The sequence below is a fragment of the Salmo trutta genome, unplaced genomic scaffold, assembly GCF_901001165.1.
Source record: "Salmo trutta unplaced genomic scaffold, fSalTru1.1, whole genome shotgun sequence".
Classification (NCBI taxonomy): Eukaryota; Metazoa; Chordata; class Actinopteri; order Salmoniformes; family Salmonidae; genus Salmo; species Salmo trutta.
The window spans coordinates 1217988-1237442 of record NW_021823104.1 but is presented as its reverse complement, the minus strand read 5'-3'; the positions used below and the strand labels follow the sequence as shown (position 1 = coordinate 1237442).

General features: G+C 38.6%; 1 protein-coding gene and 1 pseudogene across 1 annotated transcript in view; both read right to left on the bottom strand.

The window, feature by feature from the left end:
* The window catches only part of LOC115188873 (transmembrane protein 8B-like), a 13031-nt pseudogene extending 12068 nt beyond the window's left edge, over nt 1-963 (bottom strand).
* Nucleotides 964-9356: 8393 nt separating this feature from the next.
* rgs11 (regulator of G protein signaling 11) overlaps nt 9357-19455 on the bottom strand; it is a 17280-nt gene continuing 7181 nt past the window's right edge. The window contains exons 8-9 of the mRNA XM_029747765.1: nt 18598-18680; nt 9357-9826 (exon numbers count right to left, since the gene is read on the bottom strand). Of these exons, the coding sequence (XP_029603625.1) occupies nt 9691-9826; nt 18598-18680 (219 nt within the window). The 3' untranslated portion in view covers nt 9357-9690. The remainder of the gene's footprint in view (nt 9827-18597; nt 18681-19455) is intronic.

The following is a 19455-nucleotide window of genomic DNA, read 5'->3' as shown; positions in this document are numbered from 1 at the left end:
AGTCTAGTCGTTCTACCGCGCGTCTAGTCTAGTCATTCTACCGCGCGTCTAGTCTAGTCGTTCTACCGCGCGTCTAGTCTAGTCGTTCTACCGCGCGTCTAGTCTAGTCATTCTACCGCGCGTCTAGTCTAGTCATTCTACCGCGCGTCTGGTCATTCTACCGTGTACATTCTAGGGGTGCAGGGTTTTGCTTCAGCCAAGGCAGTGATGTGAAGTTGACGAACCCTACCACTGGATGACAGATACATTCTGCTGTTGGCCACACGCTAAAATAATCTGATTTGAAATTGAAGTACTGAAATTACATGTTCATCTTTGGTGACTGCAGTCTACTTCCTGTTATCTCATGTTCATCTTTGGTGACTGCAGTCTACTTCCTGTTATCTCATGTTCATCTTTGGTGACTGCAGTCTACTTCCTGTTATCTCATGTTCATCTTTGGTGACTGCAGTCTACTTCCTGTTACCTCATGTTCATCTTTGGTGACTGCAGTCTACTTCCTGTTATCTCATGTTCATCTTTGGTGACTGCAGTCTACTTCCTGTTACCTCATGTTCATCTTTGGTGACTGTAGTCTACTTCCTGTTACCTCATGTTCATCTCTGGTTACTGTAGTCTACTTCCTGTTACCTCATGTTCATCTTTGGTGACTGCAGTCTACTTCCTGTTACCTCAAGTTCATCTTTGGTTACTGCAGTCTACTTCCTGTTACCTCATGTTCATCTTTGGTTACTGCAGTCTACTTCCTGTTACCTCATGTTCATCTTTGGTGACTGTAGTCTACTTCCTGTTACCTCATGTTCATCTTTGGTTTCTGTAGTCTACTTCCTGTTACCTCAGAATACAAATCAAACAAAATAAACCTCTCTAAAGATTTGGGATGTTTCCATAGAGCCCTTCCATCCTAGTCTCCATGGCAACATTATCTATTACGGTAGGACAGTTTCCATAGCGCCCTTCCATCCTAGTCTCCATGGCAACATGATCTAGTACAGTAGGTCTGTTTCCATAGTGTTTTTTGGTGTGTGATTCACCAGAGGACATCAGATTGGAGGATTACCCATAATCCCTGGTACAGTGTGTGCTTGGTGCCCAGCTGTGTGTGTTAATCTGTTTTACATCCATTAGGGAATCTGATGGATTCTCTGGACCTGCAGGGCTGTTAAATAATGAATAGAACCTCTACCTCACGTTAACACACAGTAACATGAATAGAACCTCACGTTAACACACAGTAGCATGAATAGAACCTCATGTTAACACACAGACAGTAACAGGAATAGAACCTCATGTTAACACACAGACAGTAACATGAATTGAACCTCATGTTAACACACAGTAACATGAATAGAGCCTCATGTTAAAACACAGTAACATGAATAGAACCTCACGTTAACACACAGTAACATGAATAGAACCTCACGTTAACACACAGTAACATGAATAGAACCTCACGTTAACACACAGTAACATGAATAGAACCTCACGTTAACACACAGTAACATGAATAGAACCTCATGTTAACACACAGACAGTAACATGAATAGAACCTCATGTTAACACACAGTAACATGAATAGAACCTCATGTTAACACACAGACAGTAACATGAATAGAACCTCGTGTTAACACACAGTAACATGAATAGAACCTCACGTTAACACACAGTAACATGAATAGAACCTCATGTTAACACACAGACAGTAACATGAATAGAACCTCATGTTAACACACAGTAACATGAATAGAGCCTCATGTTAACACACAGTAACATGAATAGAACCTCATGTTAAAACACAGTAACATGAATAGAACCTCATGTTAACACACAGACAGTAACATGAATAGAACCTCATGTTAACACACAGACAGTAACATGAGTAGAACCTCATGTTAACACAGACAGTAACATGAATAGAACCTCATGTTAAAACACAGTAACATGAATAGAACCTCATGTTAAGGTTCTACCTGGGGTAGCAGCCCCTCTGCCTTGTTCTGGGCTGAGAGTTACCAGGGGGCTGGTTCTACCTGGGGTTAAGGTTAGGAGGAAGTTAATAGAACCTAAAACAGGTTACCTGTCTAATACAACACAGCTCTGACAAATTGTAAACCCAGTTCATGGGCGACTCCGTATTTTCAGACTGAAGCAGAATCATCCAGCGATCATCCACTGTTTACCACGGGGCAGCGTTACCGACGTAAAGGCTCGTCTAAAATCTACAGAAAAGACAGAAACGTCAATGGGGGCGATGTCATTATTCAGAACCACGTCCCTGTAAAGCTTAGAGAGGATCTCATGTTAAATACTGTTGTAGTAATATGGCTACAGGTTCATCTGCATCACCTAAAGCCCATTCTGGTGGGAAGCTGCTATAGACCACCAAGTGCTAACAGTCAGTGTCTGGATAATATGTGTGAAATGCTTGATAACATACAGTACCTTCGAAAAGTATTCAGACCTCTCGACTTTTCCCCATTTTGTTACGTTACAGCCTTCTTTTAAAATGTATTAAATAAATAAAAAAACTTAGCAATCTACACACAATACCCCCATAATGACAACACAATACCCCATAATGACATCACAATACCCCATAATGACATCACAGTACCCCATAATGACGTCACAGTACCCCATAATGAGGTCACAATACCCCATATTTGACATCACAATACCCCATAATGACATCACAATACCCCATAATGACGTCACAATACCCCGTAATGACATCACAATACCCCATAATGACATCACAATACCCCATAATGAAAACGCGAAACAGGTTTTTAGACATTTTTGCAAATAAAGTAAGTATTCAGACCCTTTGCTATGAGACTCTAAATTGAGTTCAGGTGCATCCTGTTTCCATTGATCATCCTTGAGATGTTTCTACAACCTAATTGGAGTCCACCTGTGGTCAATTCAATTAATTGGACATGATTTGGAAAGGCACACACCTGTCTATATAAGGAATTGTAAGGAATTGTCCGTAGAGCTCTGAGACAGGATTGTGTCGAGGCACAGATCTGGGGAAGGGTACCAAAACATTTCTGCAGCGTTGAAGGTCCCCAAGAACACAGTGGCCTCCATCATTCTTAAATGGAAGAAGTTTGGAACCATCAAGACTCTTCCTAGAGCTGGCCGCCCGGCCAAACTGAGCAAACAGAAGAAGGACTTTGGTTAGGGATGTGACCAAGAACCCGATGGTCACTCTGACAGAGCTCCAGAGTTCCTCTGTGGAGATGGGAGAACCTTCCAGACAGAAAATCGTCTCTGCAGCACTCCACCAATCAAGCCTTTATGGTAGAGTGGCCAGACGGAAGCCACTTCTTAGTAAAAGGCACATGACAGCCCGCTTGGAGTTTGCCTAAAGGCACCTAAAGACTCTCAGACCATGAGAAACAAGATTCTCTGGTCTGATGAAACCAAGATTGAACGCTTTGGCCTGAATGCCAAGTATCACGTCTGGAGAAAACCTGGCACCATCCCTTCGGTGAAGCATGGTGTTGGCAGCATCATGCTGTGGGGATGTTTTTCAGCAGCAGGGACTGGGAGACTAGTCAGGATCGAGGCAAAGATGAACGGAGCAAAGTACAGAGAGATCCTTGATGAAAACCTGCTCCAGAGTGCTCAGGATCTCAGACTGAAAATGAACTAACCCTAACCCTAATAAACATGCACCCATTAAGAAAATGACCTAACCCTAACCCAGCCATTAAGAAAATGACTGTAAAAACTGTTAAATCCCCTTGGATTGATAAGGAATTGCAAAATTGCACGTTTGCCAATCGATTGGGCTGTCATATCTTATTATAATAACTGTCATTCCTTATCATAATAACTGTCATATCTTATTATAATAACTGTTGTATCTTTTCTTAATAACTGTCATATCTTATCATAACTTGCATACCTTATTCTATTATGACAGTTATTATGATAAAGAATGTTATTTATTGTGATAATACATGTCAGTTATTACGATAAGGTATGAACGTTATTATGATAAGGTATATTTGTTATTATGATGAGGTATATTTGTTATTATGATGAGGTATATTTGTTATTATGATGAGGTATATGTGTTATTATGATGAGGTATATGTGTTATTATGATGAGGTATATGTGTTATTATGATGAGGTATATTTATTATTATGATGAGGTATGTTTGTTATTAGGATGAGATATGACAGTTATTATGATGAGGTATATTTGTTATTATGATGAGGTATATTTGTTATTATGATGAGGTATATTTGTTATTATGATGAGGTATATTTGTTATTATGATGAGGTATATGTGTTATTATGATGAGGTATATGTGTTATTATGATGAGGTATATTTGTTATTATGATGAGGTATATGTGTTATTATGATGAGGTATATGTGTTATTATGATGAGGTATATGTGTTATTATGATGAGGTATATTTGTTATTATGATGAGGTATATGTGTTATTATGATATTTGTTATTATTATGAGGTATATTTGTTATTATGATGAGGTATATGTGTTATTATGATGAGGTATATGTGTTATTATGATGAGGTATGACAGTTATTATGATAAGGTATATTTATTATTATGATGAGGTATATTTGTTATTATGATGAGGTATATGTGTTATTATGATGAGGTATATGTGTTATTATGATGAGGTATATTTATTATTATGATGAGGTTTATTTGTTATGATGATGAGGTATATGTGTTGTTATGATATGACCTTTGACCTGTAACTGTTATTGATGTCCATCAGTCATGTTGTTCTAAATGAAGGCTAAAGGCTGGTTTACACTCTGTCTATCGACATATTGACAGTTGTCACCCGACATCAAAACGACAACATCTGCAGCCCGGTGCTCCAAATAGTAAACTTTCTCTAACACCAGGAAACATTTAAAAAAGGAATTCAGTAAATGTGAACCTAGCAAACCAGAGGCAACTAAAAGCTATTTCCAAAACAATGTTTTGGTTAGTTGCTAGCTAGTTAGCCAGTTCAAATAAAGACCAGAGTATAGCTGACAAGAATCTTACTACTTTTTTTATTCATTATTACAGGAACATAAAACCCACAACATCATTATTTAAAAGATAATTGTGAGCTGACAGAAAACAGCTGACTGCTCCAGAGTGACGAAATAAAAACCAGGTCATTCTATCTCAGACCTTTAGAACTACTGTCAATCTATCTGAGACCTTTAGAACTACTGTCATTCTATCTGAGACCTTTAGAACTACTGTCATTCTATCTGAGACCATTAGAACTACTGTCATTCTATCTGAGAACTTTAGAACTACTGTCATTCTATCTCAGAACTTTAGAACTACTGTCATTCTATCTGAGACCTTTAGAACTACTGTCATTCTATCTTAGAACTTTAGAACTACTGTCATTCTATCTCAGAACTTTAGAACTACTGTCATTCTATCTGAGAACTTTAGAACTACTGTCATTCTATCTGAGACCTTTAGAACTACTGTCATTCTATCTGAGACCTTTAGAACTACTGTCATTCTATCTGAGACCTTTAGAACTACTGTCATTCTATCTGAGAACTTTAGAACTACTGTCATTCTATCTGAGACCATTAGAACTACTGTCATACTATCTGAGAACTTTAGAACTACTGTCATACTATCTGAGACCTTTAGAACTACTGTCATTCTATCTGAGAACTTTAGAACTACTGTCATTATATCTGAGACCTTTAGAACTACTGTCATTCTATCTCAGAACTTTAGAACTACTGTCATTCTATCTGAGACCTTTAGAACTACTGTCATTCTATCTGAGACCTTTAGAACTACTGTCATTCTATCTGAGAACTTTAGAACTACTGTCATTCTATCTGAGAACTTTAGAACTACTGTCATTCTATCTGAGAACTTTAGAACTACTGTCATTCTATCTCAGAACTTTAGAACTACTGTCAATCTATCTTAGAACTTTAGAACTACTGTCATTCTATCTGAGACCATTAGAACTACTGTCATACTATCTGAGAACTTTAGAACTACTGTCATTCTATCTGAGACCTTTAGAACTACTGTCATTCTATCTGAGACCTTTAGAACTACTGTCATTCTATCTGAGACCTTTAGAACTACTGTCATTCTATCTGGGAACTTTAGAACTACTGTCATTCTATCTGGGAACTTTAGAACTACTGTCATTCTATCTGGGAACTTTAGAACTACTGTCATTCTATCTGAGAACTTTAGAACTACTGTCATTCTATCTGAGACCTTTAGAACTACTGTCATTCTATCTGAGACCTTTAGAACTACTGTCATTCTATCTGAGACCATTAGAACTACTGTCATTCTATCTGAGAACTTTAGAACTACTGTCATACTATCTGAGAACTTTAGAACTACTGTCATTCTATCTGAGAACTTTAGAACTACTGTCATACTATCTGAGACATTTAGAACTACTGTCATTCTATCTGAGACCTTTAGAACTACTGTCATTCTATCTCAGAACTTTAGAACTACTGTCATTCTATCTGGGAACTTTAGAACTACTGTCATTCTATCTGAGAACTTTAGAACTACTGTCATTCTATCTGAGACCTTTAGAACTACTGTCATTCTATCTGAGACCATTAGAACTACTGTCATTCTATCTGAGAACTTTAGAACTACTGTCATTCTGTCTGAGACATTTAGAACTACTGTCATTCTATCTGAGACCTTTAGAACTACTGTCATTCTATCTCAGAACTTTAGAACTACTGTCATTCTATCTGGGAACTTTAGAACTACTGTCATTCTATCTGAGAACTTTAGAACTACTGTCATTCTATCTGAGACCTTTAGAACCACTGTCATTCTATCTGAGAACTTTAGAACTACTGTCATTCTATCTGAGACCTTTAGAACTACTGTCATTCTCTCTTAGAACTTTAGAACTACTGTCATTCTATCTCAGAACTTTAGAACTACTGTCATTCTATCTGAGACCTTTAGAACTACTGTCATTCTATCTGAGACCATTAGAACTACTGTCATTCTATCTGAGACCTTTAGAACTACTGTCATTCTATCTGAGACCTTTAGAACTACTGTCATTCTATCTGAGACCTTTAGAACTACTGTCATTCTGTCTGAGACCTTTAGAACTACTGTCATTCTATCTGAGACCTTTAGAACTACTGTCATTCTATCTGAGACCATTAGAACTACTGTCATTCTATCTGAGACCTTTAGAACTACTGTCATTCTATCTGAGAACTTTAGAACTACTGTCAATCTATCTGAGACCATTAGAACTACTGTCATTCTATCTGAGACCTTTAGAACTACTGTCATTCTATCTCAGAACTTTAGAACTACTGTCATTCTATCTGAGACCTTTAGAACTACTGTCATTCTATCTGAGACCTTTAGAACTACTGTCATTCTATCTGAGAACTTTAGAACTACTGTCATTCTATCTGAGACCTTTAGAACTACTGTCATTCTATCTGAGACCTTTAGAACTACTGTCATTCTATCTGAGACCTTTAGAACTACTGTCATTCTATCTGGGAACTTTAGAACTACTGTCATTCTATCTCAGACCTTTAGAACTACTGTCATTCTATCTGAGACCTTTAGAACTACTGTCATTCTATCTGAGACCATTAGAACTACTGTCATTCTATCTGAGACCTTTAGAACTACTGTCATTCTATCTGAGACCTTTAGAACTACTGTCATTCTATCTGAGAACTTTAGAACTACTGTCATTCTATCTGAGACCTTTAGAACTACTGTCATTCTATCTGAGACCTTTAGAACTGCTGTCATTCTATCTGAGACCTTTAGAACTACTGTCATTCTATCTGAGACCTTTAGAACTACTGTCATTCTATCTGAGAACTTTAGAACTACTGTCATTCTATCTGAGACCATTAGAACTACTGTCATTCTATCTGAGAACTTTAGAACTACTGTCATTCTATCTGAGACCTTTAGAACTACTGTCATTCTATCTGAGAACTTTAGAACTACTGTCATTCTATCTGAGACCTTTAGAACTACTGTCATTCTATCTGAGAACTTTAGAACTACTGTCATTCTATCTGAGAACTTTAGAACTACTGTCATTCTATCTGAGAACTTTAGAACTACTGTCATTCTATCTGAGACCTTTAGAACTACTGTCATTCTATCTGAGACCTTTAGAACTACTGTCATTCTATCTGAGAACTTTAGAACTACTGTCATTCTATCTGAGATTTTTAGAACTACTGTCATTCTATCTCAGAACTTTAGAACTACTGTCATTCTATCTGAGAACTTTAGAACTACTGTCATTCTATCTGAGACCTTTAGAACTACTGTCATTCTATCTGAGAACTTTAGAACTACTGTCATTCTATCTGAGACCATTAGAACTACTGTCATACTATCTGAGAACTTTAGAACTACTGTCATACTATCTGAGACCTTTAGAACTACTGTCATTCTATCTGAGACCTTTAGAACTACTGTCATTCTATCTGAGACCTTTAGAACTACTGTCATTCTATCTGAGACCTTTAGAACTACTGTCATTCTATCTGAGAACTTTAGAACTACTGTCATTCTATCTGAGAACTTTAGAACTACTGTCATTCTATCTGAGACCTTTAGAACTACTGTCATACTATCTGAGACCTTTAGAACTACTGTCATTCTATCTGGGAACTTTAGAACTACTGTCATTCTATCTGAGACCTTTAGAACTACTGTCATTCTGTCTGAGACCTTTAGAACTGCTGTCATTCTATCTGAGAACTTTAGAACTACTGTCATTCTATCTGAGAACTTTAGAACTACTGTCATTCTATCTCAGACCTTTAGAACTACTGTCATTCTATCTGAGACCTTTAGAACTACTGTCATTCTATCTGAGAACTTTAGAACTACTGTCATTCTATCTGAGACCTTTAGAACTACTGTCATTCTATCTGAGACCTTTAGAACTACTGTCATTCTATCTGGGAACTTTAGAACTACTGCATCATCTGGTCACAGGAGGATTCTGGTCCAGTTGCCGTGGCAGTTCGGTAACCGTGACAACGGACGTCGCTACAGTCGCCGTGGAGACGGGAGCTTTTTTTCCCTGTGTGTCTCTGCAACAAAGGAAACTTGACAGTCTACAGACATTCTAACAGGAGTAGAAATTAAAGGTTTGTTTTGTCCAGCGACACTTGTCACGTTATAATTGTCCATAGACATGTTATTAGACCAAGTATAAATAAACTGGCCTTAAATCTACATTAATTGAATAGTGGAAATCTTTCAGATTGTCTCTATAAACTATACCCATAATTCTATATTCATAAATATAACTAATAATAAATATCATTATTATAATAAATATAACTACTAGACTGTAGTATTACTTCTAGAAGATAATATAAACTATACCCATAATTCTATATTCATAAATATAACTTATAATAAATATAATTATTATAATAAATATAACTACTAGACTGTAGTATTACTACTAAAAGTAGATCCAAGGTCATGAATGGTTGCTATAGTGATACAAGGGTGACCAGATCTGGTTGTTATGAACATGGTGGTTGTGGTGTTCCCATGGCGACCAGATCTGGTTGTTATGAACATGGTGGTTGTGGTGTTCCCATGGCGACCAGATCTGGTTGTTATGAACATGGTGGTTGTGGTGTTCCCATGGCGATCAGATCTGAGAGTTGGTTGCGGAGCTTGCTCCTGTTGGTCCCGCCCCTTTAGCCTTTCCATCATCTTCTGTCGCCTGGGTAACCATGGCAGGAGAGGGGCTGGAGTGACGCTGTCGCCTCATGAAGGGAAATACACTGAGAGAAGGAAAGGAGAGAGGAAAGGAGATAGGGAAGGAGATGGGAGAGGCAGGGAGAAAAGAGGGGGAGGGAGGAAAGGAGATGGGAGAGGCAGGGAGAAAGGAGGGAGAGGGAGAGAGGAAAGGAGATAGGGAAGGAGATGAGAGCGAGAGAGGAAAGGAAATAGGGAAGGAGATGGGAGAGGCAGGGAGAAAGGAGGGGGAGGGAGAGAGGAAAGGAGATAGGGAAGGAGATGGGAGAGGCAGCGAGAAAGGAGGGAGAGAGTAAAGGAGATAGGGAAGGAGATGGGAGAGGCAGCGAGAAAGGAGGGAGAGAGGAAAGGAGATAGGGAAGGAGATGGGAGAGGCAGGGAGAAAGGAGGGAGAGGGAGAGAGGAAAGGAGATGGGAGAGGCAGGGAGAAAGGAGGGGGAGGGAGAGAGGAAAGGAGATAGGGAAGGAGATGGGAGAGGCAGCGAGAAAGGAGGGAGAGGGAGAGAGGAAAGGAGATAGGGAAGGAGATGGGAGAGGCAGGGAGAAAGGAGGGAGAGGGAGAGAGGAAAGGAGATAGGGAAGGAGATGGGAGAGGCAGGGAGAAAGGAGGGAGAGAGGAAAGGAGATAGGGAAGGAGATAGGGAAGGAGATGGAAAGAGAGCGGGAAGTAAGACCAACAGCATCGTTGGATATAGTAAATACAGTATATAAATGAATATAGTGACTATATAGTAAATACAGTATATAAATGAATATAGTGACTATATTGTAGTATATAAGGGGTATATACAGTAGTGAGTATATATTGTTAATATAATGAGAATATTGTAGTATATAATGAGTATATATTGAGGAGTATATATTGTTAATATGGTGAGTATGTTGTAGTATATAAGGGGTATATACAGTAGTGAGTATATATTGTTAATATAATGAGAATATTATAGTATATATTGAGGAGCATATATATTTGGCCCTGTCCGGGGGTATCATCGGATGGGGCCACAGTGTCTTCTGATCCCTCCTGTCTCAGCCTCCAGTATTTATGCTGCAGTAGTTTATGTGCCGGGGGGCTAGGGTCAGTCTGTTTCATCTGGAGTATTCTCCTGTCTTATCCGGTGTCCTATGTGAATTTAAATATGCTCTCTCTAATTCTCTCTTTCTCTCTTTCTTTCTTTCTCTCGGAGGACCTGAGCCCTAGGACCATGCCTCGGGACTACCTGGCATGATGACTCCTTGCTGTCCCCAGTCCACCTGGCCATGCTGCTGCTCCAGTTTCAACTGTTCTGCCTGCGCCTACGGAACCCTGACCTGTTCACCGGACGTGCTTGTTGCACCCTCGACAACTACAATGATTATTATTATTTGACCATGCTGGTCATTTATGAACATTTTAACATCTTGACCATGTTCTGTTATAATATCCACCCGGCACAGCCAGAAGAGGACTGGCCACCCCTCATAGCCTGGTTCCTCTCTAGGTTTCTTCCTAGGTTTTTGGCCTTTCTAGGGAGTTTTTCCTAGGGAGTTTTTCCTAGCCACCGTGCCTCTTTCACATGCATTGCTTGCTGTTTGGGGTTTTAGGCTGGGTTTCTGTACAGCACTTTGAGATTTCAGCTGATATACGAAGGGCTATATAAATAAATTTGATTTAAATTTGATTTGATTTGATTTGATTGTTAATATAATGAGAATATTATAATATATATTGAGGAGTATATATTGTTAATATAGTGAGTATATTGTAATATTTAAGGAGTATATATTGAGGAGTATATATTGTTAATATAATGAGTATATTGTAGTATTTAAGGTGTATATATTGCGGAGTATATATTGTTATAGTGAGTATATTGTAGTATTTAAGGAGTATATAGTATATATTGCTACTATAGTGAGTATATTGTAGTATATAAGGAGTATATATTGTCATAGTATATTTTGAGGAGTATATATTGTAATGTAGTGAGTATATTGTAGTATATCAGGAGTATATATTATAATATAGTACATTTTAAGGAGTATATATTGTAATATAGTAAGTATATTTTAGTATATAAGGAGTATATATTGTAATATAGTATATTTTGAGGAGTATATATTGTAATATAGTGAGTATAGTGTAGTATATAAGGAGTATATATTGTAATGTAGTATATTTTGAGGAGTATTTATTGTAATATAGTGAGTATATTGTAGTATTTAAGGAGTGTATATATTGTAATATACTATATTTTTAGGAGTATATATTGTAATATAGTGAGTATGTTGTAGTATATAAGGAGTATATATTGTAATATAGTATATTTTGAGGAGTATATATTGTTAATATAGTGAGTATATTGTAGTATTTAAGGAGTATATATTGTAATATAGTATGTTTTGAGGAGTATATATTGTTAATATTGTGAGTATATTTTAGTATATAAGGAGTATATATTGTAATATAGTATATTTTGAGGAGTATATATTGTAATATAGTGAGTATAGTGTAGTATATAAGGAGTATATATTGTAATGTAGTATATTTTGAGGAGTATTTATTGTAATATAGTGAGTATATTGTAGTATTTAAGGAGTGTATATATTGTAATATACTATATTTTTAGGAGTATATATTGTAATATAGTGAGTATGTTGTAGTATATAAGGAGTATATATTGTAATATAGTATATTTTGAGGAGTATATATTGTTAATATAGTGAGTATATTGTAGTATTTAAGGAGTATATATTGTAATATAGTATGTATTGAGGAGTATATATTGTTAATATTGTGAGTATATTGTAGTATATAAGGAGTATATATTGTCATATTGTATATTTTGAGGAGTATATATTGTTAATATAGTGAGTATATTGTAGTATATAAGGAGTATATATTGAGGAGTATATATTGTTAATATAGTGAGCGTATTGTAGTATTTAAGGAGTATATATTGTAATATAGTATATTTTGAGGAGTATATATTGTTAATATAGGGAGTATATTGTAGTATTTAAGGAGTATATATTGTAATATAGTATATTTTGAGGAGTATATATTGTAATATAGTGAGTATATTGTGATATAGTATATTTTGAGGAGTATATATTGTTAATATAGTGAGTATATTGTAGTATTTAAGGAGTATATATTGTGATATGGTATATTTTGAGGAGTATATTTTGTAATATAGTGAGTATATATTAGTATATAAGGAGTATATATTGTGATATAGTATATTTTGAGGAATACACCTCGCTCTGACCCCTGACCCCATACTCTGGTATTAAATACACCTCGCTCTGACCCCTGAACCCATACTCTGGTATTAAATACACCTCACTCTGACCCCTGACCCCTGACCCCATACTCTGGTATTAAATACACCTCGCTCTGACCCCTGACCCCATACTCTGGTATTAAATACACCTCACTCTGACCCCTGACCCCATACTCTGGTATTAAATACACCTCGCTCTGACCCCTGACCCCATACTCTGGTATTAAATACACCTCACTCTGACCCATTGGAGTCAACGTGGACCAGCATCCTTGTGGAATACTTTAGATACCTTTATGGAGTCCATGTCTTGATGAATTGAGGCGTTTCTGAGGGCAAAAGGGAGTGCAACTCAATATATATATATATATAATGTTTTGTCCACTCTGTGTATATTGAGTATGTATTGTAATATATATTGAGGACAGTCGAGGCTCCTCAGAGGAAGAAGTGAATTTCATAAAAATAAAAATAGTGAAAAATTAAAAAGTTATCCTTTTTAGATAAAACTATACTAAATATATTCACGTCACCAAATAATTGATTTTAAAGACACTGTTTTCTAATGAAGGTCTACAGTAGCCTCAACAGCACTCTGTAGGGTAGCGCCATGGTGTAGCCGGAGGACAGCTAGCTTCCATCCTCCTCTGGGTACATTGACTTCAATACAAAACCTAGGAGGCTCATGGTTCACACCCCCTTCCATAGACTTACACAGTTAATTATGACAACTTCCGGAGGATGTCCTCCAGCCTATCAGAGCTCTTGCAGAATGAACTGACATGTTGTCCACCTAATCAAAGAATCAAAGAATGAATCTAGTACTGAAAGCATAAGCTACACCTAGCTAGCACTGCAGTGCATAAAATGTTGTGAGTAGTTGACTCAAAGAGAGAGAAAGGTAATTGTTGGAATAGTTTTGGACAAATTCATTTTTTTTTCACTAAACTATAAAATGTAGCTAGCTAGCTAGTTTAGCCTACTCAAACACCCGGCTCAAACAGAGAGGGATGCTATGTTAGCTAGCTGGCTATGGCTATCCAACACTGGAACTCTTCCAAGTCAAGGTAAGCTTTTTATTAATTTATAGCCACCGGGGCTCGCCGGTGGCACTGCTAAACTGCTTGCTAACTATGCACTGTACTGTTTGATTGTAGCAGGTTCAGTAAATTGTTAGTTCTAGTAGCTATGTTGTTGACTTGACGTTAGCTAATATGGTGACAACAACACAGGCTGTGTGTAGCGGTTAGCGGTTATGATATGAAGGTTTGGCTTGGAAAGGCTTGTTTTTCCGCCTGGTCACAGACAGCTGATGTGTTGTCCACTGAAGTCCACAAGCCAAGTGAAAAAGGTGAGAGGAGGCGCAACACGTAGAGACGCGGTAAGGAATTATCCAACGATCTGGCTGATTAGGGGTGTATTCATTCAACTTAAACGCAAGCAAACGTAACGAAAACGGGGAATAAACATACCTGAATAGAAACTCTCGTTTACAACTGTCGGAGTTATGATAACACTCTAGATCAGCTAGATGCAGGCAAGATTGTGCAAGACGGTATTAAACGTGTCATTGTCTGTCACCGTGATTACTGAAATTTCTCTCGACCTGTTTGCACCTACGCTGTAAACTTTTCATTCATAGGCTAGGTTGTAGCAACCTCATGATCCAGCATGACTTCTGCCGCGTTCAAAAACAAAATGGATACTCGGAACTTGGGAAATCTTAGACTTCAGTGAGTTCAAGACGACAAACGAGCTCCGGCTGGGAAAATACGTTTTTTTTAACGCCTTCCTGTTCAAGTGAGCACAGCACAACAAGGTGAGTCCGAAAAATGTACTGTATGCTGCTGCATAAATGGTGTAATTTGCCAGGGACATATGTATACTGTAGCTAAGAAAGTAATACTAAGTGTTTGTTCTGTAGTAAGCTGTTAGTAGCCCATGTACCTCACCTTAATAATTTGGTCCCTTTCCCCCTCATAACTTAGCCACTGTTTTGACTTGGTGGTGCACATGTAGCCTATAGCCTGTTTTAGAGAAATGTAATCATCAAATATTGTTAGAGCTTTCATCGTCTGCTTTATATGCCCCCTTTACTTATCCTACGATTCTGACTTGGTGTACAGGGACAACACTGTAAGAACGGCCCATGTTCTGAATTCTGTCGCTGTACATTTCAAAAGTGCTGAACAAATAGTTATATTGACTACGTCCGTCGTCGCTCGCTCATTAATGTATTAATCGAAATTACGGCTTGCCTCTTATCCGCTCATCGTCCCCTTATGCCATAGTTTGTACATCTCAATTACCAGTAGAAACCACATTTGTTAAAGGAAGTCAGAACAGCTTTATGTAGAGGCCCTATTAGCTTTATGTAGAGGCCCTAACAGCTTTATGTAGAGGCCCTGTAGAGGCCCTAACAGCTTTATGTAGAGGCCCTAACAGCTTTATGTAGAGGCCCTAACAGCTTTATGTAGAGGCCCTGTAGAGGCCCTAACAGCTTTATGTAGAGGCCCTAACAGAGGCCCTAACAGCTTTATATAGAGGACCAAGCTGTAGAGGCCCTAACAGCTTTATGTAGAGGCCCTAACAGCTTTATGTAGAGGACCTAACAGCTTTATGTAGAGGCCCAAGCTGTAGAGGCCCTAACAGCTTTATGTAGAGGCCCTAACAGCTTTATGTAGAGGCCCAAGCTGTAGAGGCCCTAACAGCTTTATATAGAGGCCCAAGCTGTAGAGGCCCTAACAGCTTTATGTAGAGGCCCTAACAGCTTTATGTAGAGGCCCTAACAGCTTTATGTAGAGGCCCAAGCTGTAGAGGCCCTAACAGCTTTATGTAGAGGCCCTAACAGCTTTATGTAGAGGCCCTAACAGCTTTATGTAGAGGCCCTGTAGAGGCCCTGTAGAGGCCCTGTAGAGGCCCTGTAGAGGCCCTGTAGAGGCCCTGTAGAGGCCCTGTAGAGGCCCTGTAGAGGCCCTAACAGCTTTATGTAGAGGCCCTGTAGAGGCCCTGTAGAGGCCCTGTAGAGGCCCTGTAGAGGCCCTGTAGAGGCCCTGTAGAGGCCCTGTAGAGGCCCTGTAGAGGCCCTGTAGAGGCCCTAACAGCTTTATGGGCACCATTTGTCACCGTTATAGTGCAATTCATGTATTGTGTTTTGATGTCCCACCAAGATTTACATGCTGAAATCGCCCCTGTAACAGACACTAGGAGACAAATTCACCTTTCAGCAGGACAAAAACCTAAAACACAAGGCCAAATCTACACTGGAGTTGCTTACCAAGATGACATTGAATGTTTCTGAGTGGCCGAGTTAACAGTTTTGACTTAAAAATCAGGCGGAAAATCTATGGTCAGACTTGAAAATGGCTGTCTAACAGACTTAGCCAGGAAGACTCACAGCTGTAACTACTGGCAAAGGTGAGTCCAACGTGTGTTGACTCAGAGGTGTGAATACTTATGTAAAAAGAGATGTTTAAATGTTCAATAAATGATGGGATATTGTGTGTAGATGTGTGAGGAAAAAAAGTTTTAATCCATGTTGAATTCATGCTGTAACACAACACAATGTGAAATGAACCAAGGAGTATGAATACTTCCTGAAGGCACTGTATTGAGGAGAGATGTAGTAAACTGCTACAGCCCTATATCCATCCTACCCTGCCTTCTTTCTAAGGTCTTCGAAAGCCAAGTTAACATACAGATCACCGACCATTTCGAATCTCACCGTACCTTCTCCGCTGTGCAATCTGGTTTCAGAGCTGGTCATGTGTGCACCTCAGCCACACTCAAGGTCCTAAACAATATCATAACCGCCATCGATAAAAGATAGTACTGTGCAGCCGTCTTCATCGACCTGGCCAAGGCTTTCGACTCATCGACCTGGCCTTGGTTTCTCAAATGATTGCCTCGCCTGGTTCACCAACTACTTCTCAGACTGAGTTCAGTGTGTCAAATCGGAGGGCCTGCTGTCCGGACCTCTGGCGGTCTCTATGGGGGTACCACAGGATTCAATTCTCGGGCCGACTCTTTTCTCTGTATACATCAATGATGTCGCTCTTGCTGCTGGTGAGTCTCTGATCCACCTCTACGCAGACAACACCATTCTGTATACTTCTGGCCCTTCTTTGGACACTGTGTTAACTAACTTCCAGACGAGCTTCAATGCCATACAACTCTCCTTCCGTGGCCTCCAACTGTTCTTAAATACAAGTAAAACTAAATGCTCTTCAACTGATCGCTGCCTGCACCTGCCCGCCTGTCCAGCATCACTACTCTGGACGGTTCTGACTTAGAATATGTGGACAACTACAAATACCTGGGTGTCTGACTAGACTGTAAACTCTCCTTCCAGACTCACATTAAGCATCTCCAATCCAAAATTAAATCTAGAATTGGCTTCCTATTTCGCAACAAAGCATCCTTCATTCATGCTGCCAAACATACCCTCATAAAATTGACCATCCTACCGATCCTTGACTTCGGCGATGTCATTTACAAAATAGCTTCCAATACTCTTCTCAGCAAACTGGATGCAGTCTATCACAGTGTCATCCGTTTTGTCACCAAAGCCCCATATACTACCCCCCACTGCGACCTGTACGCTCTCGTCGGCTGGCCATCGCTTCATACTCGTCTCCAACCCACTGGCTCCAGGTCATCTACAAGACCCTGCTAGGTAAAACCCCGCCTTATCTCAGCTCACTGGTCACCATAGCAACACCCACCCATAGCACGCGCTCCAGCAGGTATATATATTGAGGAGGAGTGTACTGAGGAGTAAATATTGTAATGTAGTATATTGAGGAGTAAATATTGTAATGTAGTATATTGAGGAGTCTATATTGTAATGTAGAATATTGAGTAAATATTGTAATGTAGTATATTGAGGAGTCTATATTGTAATGTAGAATATTGAGGAGTCTATATTGTAATGTAGAATATTGAGTATATATTGTAATGTAGTATATTGAGGAGTATATATTGTAATGTAGAATATTGAGTATATATTGTAATGTAGTATATTGAGGAGTATATAATGTAATGTAGTATACTGAGGAGTATATATTGTAATGTAGAATATTGAGTATATATTGTAATGTAGTATATTGAGGAGTCTATATTGTAATGTAGAATATTGAGTATATATTGTAATGTAGAATATTGAGGAGTATATATTGTAATGCAGTATATTGAGGAGTATATATTTTAATGAAGTATATTGAGAAGTTTATATTGTAATGTAGTATATTTAGGAGTATATATTGTAATATAGTATATTGAGGAGTAAATATTGTAATGTAGTATATTTAGGAGTATATATTGTAATATAGTATATTGAGGAGTAAATATTGTAATGTAGTATTTTGACGAGTATATATTGTAATGTAGTATATTGAGGAGGATATATTGAGGAGTATATATTGTAATGTAGTTTATTGAAGAGTATATATTGTAATGTAGTATATTAGGAGTATATATTTTAATGAAGTATATTGAGAAGTATATATTGTAATGTAGAATTTCCTGAGTACCTCTTCTTGGTCTCCTGGGGAACGACGGCTTGGGCCAGCATGTTCTTATACAGCTCAGACTTCAGATACCTGGGGTAGGAGTCCTAGAGGTCAGAGGTTACATTTACATTTTAGTCATTTAGCAGACGCTCTTATCCAGTGCGACTTACAGTAGTGAATGCATACATTTCATACAATTTCATACATATCATACATTTTTTTTTTCTGTGCTGGCCCCCCGTGGGAATCGAACCCACAACCCTGTTATTGCAAACACCATGCTCTACCAACTGAGCTACAGGGAAGGCTAGATAGGTTAGATACCTGGGGTAGGAGTCCTAGAGGTTAGAGGTTAGATACCTGGGGTAGGAGTCCTAGAGGTTAGAGGTTAGATACCTGGGGTAGGAGTCCTAGAGGTTAGAGGTTAGATACCTGGGGTAGGAGTCCTAGAGGTTAGAGGTTAGATACCTGGGGTCGGAGTCCTAGAGGTTAGAGGTTAGATACCTGGGGTAGGAGTCCTAGAGGTCAGAGGTTAGATACCTGGGGTAGGAGTACTAGAGGTTAAAGGTTAGATACCTGGGGTAGGAGTCCTAGAGGTTAGAGGTTAGATACCTGGGGTAGGAGTCCTAGAGGTTAGAGGTTAGATACCTGGGGTAGGAGTACTAGAGGTCAGAGGTTAGATACCTGGGGTAGGAGTCCTAGAGGTTAGAGGTTAGAGGTTAGATATCTGGGGTAGGAGTACTAGAGGTTAGAGGTTAGATACCTGGGGTAGGAGTCCTAGAGGTTAGAGGTTAGTTACCTGGGGTAGGAGTCCTAGAGGTTAGAGGTTAGATACCTGGGGTAGGAGTCCTAGAGTTTAGAGGTTAGATACCTGGGGTA